The following is a 9,339-nucleotide window of genomic DNA, read 5'->3' on the forward strand; positions in this document are numbered from 1 at the left end:
AATAACCTGCACTTGGACCTTCTTCAGTGAAAGCAGTCTTTATTCACTGCATCTTGCCAGAACCATCCTTGGGATGAATTCATCCTTGGGATGAATTTCAAACTGGTAGCCTTTAATTGAGTTCTAGCTGAGGGCCGTCTCCTAAGTACTAATCCCGAGTTTATTTCTGTTTGTAGAGCTCACTCGTATATAGATTTAGTGTCTCTGTTTCATGCTCTCACACGATTGGGCATCATAAAATTTGCTACATGATCAAAGTCTTGAAAATTGAAATTGCACCCTGCCAACAATTAAAAAACCAACCAAACAAACAACACTTGGCACATTTCGCTCTTGGCCCAAATCTAGAAAAGGCAGTAAATTAATACTTTCCTTCTTTTTGACTTTTTCTAAGACTATAAAAAGTTTAAGAAAAACTGCATGATTTCTTATTGCAACAAAACAGCTCAGAAAAAATGAGGCAATACTATCTCAAACTTAGAGCACGAAATGAGGTTATCGGTACTCAGGAAGTCTGGAGCAGATAGGGAAAAAAGCAGAACACAGTGAGAAACACCATATCCCTGATGAGGGACAGATAGAGAAGAAAGCTTTGGCAGCAAAAAAATGAGCATAAGAAAGAGTTGGAAGCAGCAGCAGACAGAGACAAATTGTTCAGCAAACAATTAAATGACTTGAGCATTGGAAATAGAAAGAGAGGAGCACACTTGAACTTGGGCAAGTATGAGTCTACATAAACTTATAGGTAACGTGGGACAGAGTGCCCACAAGATATCCATCTACACAATCATTCAGAAAATACCTTTTAAGGGTTGATTGTGTACCAAGCCTTACGCTTAGGCCTTCAGATATTATAGCTACCTGCAAGGACCTCAGAGTCTACAGAGGTAGCCAAGCAAACAGTAAATACAATGCTGTAAAGAGTTCGGAAACAGGTATGCCTGGAGCATTAGGGAAGCCCTTAGGGGTAGCTCCTTAAGTGGACTCAGGCAGGAAGTTAGGGGAAGCCTTTCTTTGAGGTGGCTTCTAACCTGAGATCTAGAAGTCAGACAGAACTTAGCCAAATAAGGAAGAAAGTAGGGAAGGGCATCGCAGGCCAAGGGAGCAGGATGCACAATGAATAGAAAGTAAGAGACGGAGGGCACCTTCAGGGAACTAGAATAAAAGTCAGCCCACTGTTTCCGTAAAGGGCCAGATAGGAACAGTTTTAGGCTTTGAAGGCCTAAAGGCCTAGGGTCTCTGTGGCAATTATTCAATGCTGCCATTATAGCCCCAAAGCATCCATAGACAATATGCAGATGGAGAAGGGGGGCTGTGTTTAGTAAAACCATACTGACAAAACCGGGGCTGTAGTTTGCCGACCTCTGAACCTGAACCATTCAGTAAGTGTGGAGCACAGAACACGGTAGGTAAGGCCAGATGCTCCGTGGCCTCCAATGTGAGGCTGAGGAGTTGGGGCTGTGCCCTCAAGGTTCCGGGGAGTGACGTAGTCAGAACTGTGCTTTGGAATGATCAACCTTGCCCCAGCAGGAACTGTGGATAGGAAAGAGTGTGGCAAGTCAGGAGACAGGGAGGTCAGTTAGGAGGCCAAGCTCCTGTCCTGATGAAACATGACACCAGGAACTAAAGGAGGCTTGAGGGAATGGAGGGAAGGGGACAGAGAGGACAGTGAGTAGGCAGGTAAAGAAAACAGGACTCTGGGCAGCTCCTGTGGCCCCAAGGAGTGGGGCGCTGGCCCCATGTGCCAGAGGTGGTGGGTTCAAACCCAGCCCTGGCCAAAAAAAAAAAAAAGGACCTGGTGACCGACTGACACAGACAAATGAGGAGGAAAATGTGAGACCCAGTTCACTGAGACTTTCCTGAAGGAAAAGAAGAATCTCTATCTAGAGTACAGGATCAAATTTGAATAAGCCTCTAGACTGCAAAGCTTAATCCAATACCTTACTCTCTAACTCTCATTTCCTATGGTTGCTGTCTGTGTTTCTGTGAATACTGCTTTGACTGCTAACTCCAGACACCCAGCCTCCCTCAAAATCCCAGGAAACTTCACAGGCACTCACCACACAGTTCGTGCAGTGATCAGGGCAGCCACAGCCTGGTTTCTGCCATTTTTGATCATTTCTGCTGCCACTGCTATTGCTACTCCTGGGTCCTCATGGTGCCCAACCACGCCATCCCCTACAAAAGTGGAGGGAATCTGTCCCTGCCCCGTATGTGCCCCACGCGATCACCTGGAAACCACAGCAGTGCTGTCTGTGACCAGGATCTCAAAAGTGCTCAATCAGGTCCCACCTGTAGCCACTTCCTGGGAAGCAAGGCTCACACACACTTGCTCACACACACTTGCAAACTCCCCAACTCAAGATCCACCTCCCCCCTAAAAAATTCATGAAAACTGTCCCACGTTCTAGTTTATCAGACGTTCAAAAGCAAGCCTGATTCCCAGCTCTTGATCAAGGGAATTCTTCATTCTGATTCTATTTCAAAAGTATTAGATCCTTGCCTGGAATGTATCTCCCCTCCCTATCCCATTCTCTTTTTCCTGTCAAACTCTAGGACTCAGCTTAAGCCTCTTTTTCTCTGGAAACCCTCCTTTAATCCCTGTTCAGGCTAGGTAAGGGGTCTGAGTGTTCCCAAATGATCTCTGCACAAATCTACACCTTTACTCGCTGAGTCACGTTGTAATTATACACACGGATATTCTCTCCATATCCAAATGACAAGCTCCTTAGTCACCTAGCAAGACTCAAGGCATAATGATCTCTCAACTAATGCTTGTAGAATGTATAGGTCTAATTCCCCAAATCTTGGAATTTTCAGTGCTTGGAAATTTTATTTTGGCCTGGGGAGACCAGCAATCTTCTCCCCATAGGAGATGAAGATAATTCCCTATCTACTCCGTATAGAAGGACACGGTTGATAGCCAGGTATACTGGCCATTAGTACAAATTCAAATACTTGTCAGTCTCTTGTTTCATGGGAAAGCACTAGAGTTTGTGACATGATAGACAAAGAATAATGCTTTCCTGGTCTAGAAAAGAGGTGGTAAGAAATGGAAGTGTTTCTTCCCTAAGCACTGAGCAAATTAGCCTTATCTCACATGGAGGAAAATGAAAGTGAACCACAATCTGCTTCTCTCATGGTAAATTTTCTATGCCCTTAAAAATGGTGCAATTCATTTCACAGCAATTGACTTATTTAAAGAAAACCATATGAAAGAACAGCCTTACAGGAAGGGAAGTAATTTTGCTATTTTCTGCTGAGTTTGACTAGAACAAAAAGAAAGTTCTAGGCCTATGAATTTGCATATGTAAATAGGAACACTTTATTTAGTTAAAAAAAAATATTTAGTCTCAAAGGAAGGTTTTAATGGGAATGTACTTTGCAGGAGTTCCAGTTTGTTACCCTGTATTTTTGTTTTTTTTTTTTAAGAGACAGAGTCTCACTTTGTCACCCTTGGTAGAGTGCTATGGCATCACAGCTCACAGCATCTTCCAACTCCTGGGCTTAGGCGATTCTCTTGTCTCAGCCTCCCGAGTAGCTGGAACTACAGGTGCCCACTACAACACCCAGCTATTTTGTGTTTGCAGTTTGACTGGGGCTGGATTTGAACCCACCACCCTTGGAATATGGGGCCAGCGCCCTGCCCACTGAGCCACAGGTGCCACCCAGTTTGTTAGCCTTATCATTTACTAACCTTTCACTTTTTAGGCTGGTAATTTTTAGATCTTTATCCCATATACATGCATTGGGCTCTGAGTGAACTGGTCTTAGAATTTTGCATTTAAGTTTAATATATTCCCATAGCTCCTAACCAGATTTGTCCATATAGTTTTACATATTATTTGAAACTTCTTTTCTTTAAAAGTGTCTGAAAAAAAAAAAACTTTTCTATTATCTAAGTTATATCTCACTACTAAACAAAGGGCAATGAATTTTTAGTTATTTTACTGTGCACATACACATGTAAAACCAGCATTTTTGTGATATGGTCACAGACTCTTTTTCAGAATCTAACATAAGATTCTGGGCAGTGCCTGTGGCTCAAAGGAATAGGGCGCCGGCTCCATATGCCAGAGGTGGTGGGTTCAAATCTAGCCCTGGCCAAAAACTGCAAAATAAATAAATAAATAAATAATAAATAATAAATAAAATGAATAAAAAAATCAAAATATTGTTTTAAAAAAGGTCTGGGGATTAATTTCTTATGAACTCACAGCTATGTTTATGTACACATGTCTTTATAGACACTATATTTTAAATAATCATATGGATAATTGACAGATAAGCCATCATATTTACTACATTTATTCTCATAGTATAAAGGGTGAGAAAATACTTTTTCCTTTGACATGTATGCTTAATACTTTCAAAGTCCATTGGTTCTACTAAAAAAAAAAAAAAAAAGCAACCAAATCATCAGTAAGGAAGGGGTACCTGGGTGTGTCTCTGTGTGGGGGAAAGGAGCCTGACATAGGATCAGGTACTAAAGGACCTCACGTAGTCAGAATGCCCCTTTCTTAATCTCATCTAAACTTGAACATACGCCAAGATTCTAAGGAACTACTTCCTTGCCTGTCTTTCTAGGGTCTCAAGGGCCATGAGAAATGGCACAGCAATCACAGAGTTCATCCTCCTAGGCTTTCCTGGTACCCAAGGACTACAGACCCCCCTCTTTATCATGATCTTTCTCATCTATATCCTAACCCTTGCAGGCAATGGGCTCATTATCGCCATTGTCTGGGCTGAGCCCAGGCTACAATCGCCAATGTACTTCTTCCTCTGTAACTTGTCCTTCCTAGAGATCTGGTACACCACCACGGTCATCCCCAAATTGCTAGAAACCTTTGTGGTAGCAAGAGCTGTCATCTGCATTCCCTGCTGTCTGCTGCAGGCCTTTTTCCACTTCTTCCTGGGCACCACCGAGTTCCTCATCCTCACTGTCATGTCTTTTGACCGCTACCTGGCCATCTGTAAGCCCCTTCGCTATGCCACCATCATGACCAGCAACCTCTGCCTGCAGCTGGCCCTCAGCTCCTGGCTCGTGGGCTTCACCATCATCTTTTGCCAGACAATGCTGCTTGTCCAGCTGCCATTCTGTGGCAACAACGTTATCAATCATTTCTACTGTGACATTGGTCCCATCTTGAAAGCAGCCTGCGTAGAAACCAGCATTTCGGAGCTCCTGGGTGTCCTGGCAACCATCCTTGTGATCCCAGGGTCACTCCTCTGCACTATGATTTCTTACATCTACATCCTGTCCACCATCCTACGGATTCCTTCAGCTGCCGGCCGCCAGAAGGCTTTCTCCACCTGTGCCTCCCACCTGACAGTCGTCTCCCTGCTGTATGGAGCTGTTCTGTTCATGTACCTCAGACCCACAGCACACTCCTCCTTTAAGATAAATAAGGTGGTGTCTGTGCTCAACACCATCCTCACGCCCCTTCTGAATCCTTTTATTTACACCATTAGAAACAAGGAGGTGAAGGGAGCTCTAAGGAAAGCAATGACTTGTGTGAAGACTGGTCGTGCCAAGTAAAATGTGCAAGGCATCAAAATGAGCTTAATGCAAATAAGACGTTAGAGGTGAGAGAGGATTGTGGAGAAGTTTGGTAAGACAGGTTCCCCACAAGCCCCAGAAGTCCTCTTCCAATGATGTAGTAAGATAAAGATGTGAAAGCAAATCATGATGGGCGGGGCTTTTTATAAGAATTTATTACATATAGGGCGATGCCTGTGGCTCAGAGGAGTAGGGCGCCAGCCCCATATGCTGGAAGTGGTGGGTTCAAACCCAGCCCCATAAAGAACTGGGACCTTTTCTTGAAGAGAAGTAACCTAATTCTCCAGTAAGGAAATCCCTCAGATGTATAACGTAGAACCCAGGACTTTCTCAACTATAAACTGAAAGTAGAAACTTAGTTAAGGCCAAGGACAAATGTCCACAACTTTTAAAAAGTGGATAGAATTTCATCTCCCTCTTTCTGTTCAATAACCCTCATTGTATATCTCCTTGCCAAAGCTGTAAGACATTCCACATGTTATTTTCTCTGTTCCCACTACCTTCATCAAAAGAGACGGACCCTAAAGTCTTCTAATCAATTATAATGGACCTTCAGTAATGTTTGAAATGAATCGGTTTTTTGTTTGACAGCATCTCACTAAGGAGACTTCCACCTCGATCTAACACATTTTTTTTACATAAACTTAAAGGTATTCATTCCCAGATCATACCAACACTTGAGGATATTTTGTAAAAAATTTTCAATTTAAAATTCATGGATTATGTCAGTTTCTGGGATTTGATATATGTAGACCCATGTGCCTAGGAAGCCAGTAGGAGAGCTTGGAGCCAACCGTTTTCTAAAGCCTTTGTTGCTGGAAAATTTAGCCCTGAGGTTACATTAAGTTCAAGGCTCACAAGTAGGGTTTAGCATGCAAAGTCTCTCAAGGCAGGCAACAAACCTACTGATTTGACCTTGTTCTCAGGCAAGATATCTGGCAGAAAGACTTTGTGGAATGATGATGGAGGTGAATCCTAGTTTGTAAATATGAGTGTTATATATGTCCCTTTTTGAACAGTAATGAAAGACTATCATTAAAAGCCCATTAAAATTACAATCTTTTAAAAAAAGATTATTGCACATCCCTTCTGGTATTGAATTAAAAATTGCAAATTCAAAAAATGCAATGAGGTGAGAAATGTGATTATCTCTATCTACTGCTATACATAATTTTCTCTTAGAGAACTGTCTTGGGACTGGGCAGAAAAAACCGATCACTTGAAGATAAAGAGAGCAAGAGAACCAGAGGACATGAAGATTATCACAAACCTTATCATCAAAAGAACAGTTCAGATTTCCCTGAATGAAAAATGAGGGTAATATATAAAATAGTTCTCAGAGAAGAAATGGGCAGAGAAAGGAGAGAGAAAGGGGGCTAAAAAATAGAGTAAAACAAAAAATCAGTGAGAATTCCCCAAAGTGGGGATGCCTAAGAAGTCAGTGGGGCTACCTAATGGGGATGGAAGAATGGGGGTGCCTAATGTTCACTCTAAAGTCACGTTTCTATAATGTTAATGTCTCCCCTCAAACCTTCAGTAAAGTCTCCTGTACTACCAAACGCACATAGGGCCAGAACGTGTATGTTACACACCTCTGTGTATGTGTGTAATGAGTGTAAATAAAGGAGACCTGTAGTTTCATGTCTGGAATGATGCAGTTTGGATTAGAGACAGCCCGCAGAGGAACTGACAGAGATGACCACGGATACTGCAGGAATTTGAGCAAACACTTCAAGTTTTCAGGAGCTCAAGCAAGAGCTCCAGATAACCTAAATCTACAACAGTGTTCTTACCCAAGGAACTAAAAGTAGACCTACCATTTGATCCTACAATTCTTCTACTAGGTATATATCCAGATGATCAAAAATTATTTTACAACAAAGACATTTGCACCAGAATGTTTATTGCAGCCCAATTCATAATAGCCAAGACATGGAAACAGCCCAAGTGCCCATCGACCCATGAATGGATTAACAAATTATGGTATATGTACACCATGGAATATTATGCAGCCATAAAAAAGACAGAGACTTCACATCTTTTACGTTTACCTGGATGAAGCTGGAACATATTCTTCTTAGTAAAGTATCCCAAGAATTGGGAAAAAAGTATCCAATATACTCAATACTACTATTAAATCAATATATAACCACCTACACAATCATATGAACGCCAAACATAACTATAGTCCATAAAGTAGAAGGGTAGAGGAGAGAGAGGGGTGGGGAGGGGGGATATGGGAGAAGGGAGAGTATTCAGGGGGACCTTCACCTAATGTTCATGATGCAATGGTACATTTCAAAATTATTCAGAAATGAGTATAATTGTGATAGATGTGTTACTTGGTTCAATGTAAACATTTCACATGGTACATCAAAGCAGTACCCTGAACCCTATAAATGCATCAATGTACAAAGTTATGTATTAATAACAAATCATTAATTATGAAAAAAATAAAACAGTGTTCTTCACCCTTTTCTATCTCATGGTACACTTGAACCTAGAGTTAAACTTTCATGGTACACTTAAATTACATTGACAAAAAAAAAAAAAAAGAAAAGTAGAACAAAGAATACATTTAAGGCATGGTGCCTGTGACTCAGTGGATAGAGCGCTTGCCCCATACACCAAGGGTGGCAGGTTCAAATCCCACCCCAGCCAAATTGCAACAACAACAACAACAACAACAAAGAATATATTTATTATGCTTTGAACTTATTTAGGAAATAATTTAATTAATGATATTGAAATATTTTTGTGGCACATTTACAATCCTCTCAAAGCACACCAGTTGAAGATCACTGATCTAAAGGAATTGGGACATCTGGATTACAGTTCGACTTAAAAAATACTGTAAATTATTCTACTTATGCAAAAATATTGTAAAACTCTGCTTTTGAGTTTCATAAACACAGGTTTTCCTGGAACTAGCCTATTATCTTAAGAGTTTTCTTCTCAGATCACAGATAAACACTTGACAAGAGCCTACAAAGAAATGAACGGGTATGCGAATATACCTAGCTTTCAATTCATGAACCTCAAAAAGAGACATCATTTACTCATGTATTTTTATGGCCCTTTTATGTATTGGTATCATGTACCAAGTAATGTTCTGGTATCTGAATATATATAGAGAGAGAGTAGTCTGCCAGGGTAGCAGTTCTAGAAATTGGAAATGGTGGCATTAGAGAGAGAATCTATCCAAAAAGGAAACCTCCAATACCTGGACATCACAAATGATATGATTTACAAGAAGACTTTCAGGGACCAGGCCTTACATTTGACTTTCCTGTATCTACACTGGAGGCAAAGACCCCAGGAAGGGTGTGGTCTGCCTCCAGTTCCTGGAGCAGCTGGAGTGCTCTTTGGAGGAAAAGGAGCCCCGGCTACAGCAACAAGAAGACCCCTTAAAACCTCACATTTCACTACTGGTTCTTAGATCTCTAGAGCCCACATGACTTTCCAAAATACCTGCATCCACTTTTCTCCAAGAGAGTAAGGAATCACACAAGAATCCATCTAAACAATATAATGAACAACCTCTCACCCAGGTCCGTGGATATTAATTATTTTTCTACTATTGGTATATTTAATGACACGGTTGTGCACCCAGATAAATTTGCACTAAATCCTCGGCAATGAGCTTTTGAGATTATTTGTTTCTGAAAATGTATACGCTTAGGTAAGGCAGTGTTTCCATGATGTGTTCCACAGCATATTAGTTATTATAAACAAGACTCAGAATTCCAACTGGGGGATGCACAGCGAAACATGGGTAA

General features: G+C 41.3%; 1 protein-coding gene across 1 annotated transcript; it reads left to right on the forward strand.

Moving 5' to 3' along the window:
- Positions 1-4,558: 4,558 nt before the first annotated feature.
- On the forward strand, positions 4,559-5,539 carry LOC100946750 (olfactory receptor 6X1). The gene has a single exon (XM_003796788.3). It carries the CDS (start codon positions 4,601-4,603, stop codon positions 5,537-5,539), a length of 939 nt encoding a protein of 312 aa, XP_003796836.1. The 5' UTR covers positions 4,559-4,600.
- Positions 5,540-9,339: the final 3,800 nt, after the last annotated feature.

The sequence above is a fragment of the Otolemur garnettii genome, unplaced genomic scaffold, assembly GCF_000181295.1.
Source record: "Otolemur garnettii isolate 467f Iridium unplaced genomic scaffold, OtoGar3 scaffold00108, whole genome shotgun sequence".
Classification (NCBI taxonomy): domain Eukaryota; kingdom Metazoa; phylum Chordata; class Mammalia; order Primates; family Galagidae; genus Otolemur; species Otolemur garnettii.

Coding starts and splice junctions, on each gene's coding strand:
- LOC100946750 (XM_003796788.3), top strand. CDS start 4,601: ATGAGAAATGGCACAGCAATCACAGAGTTCATCCTCCTAGGCTTTCCT.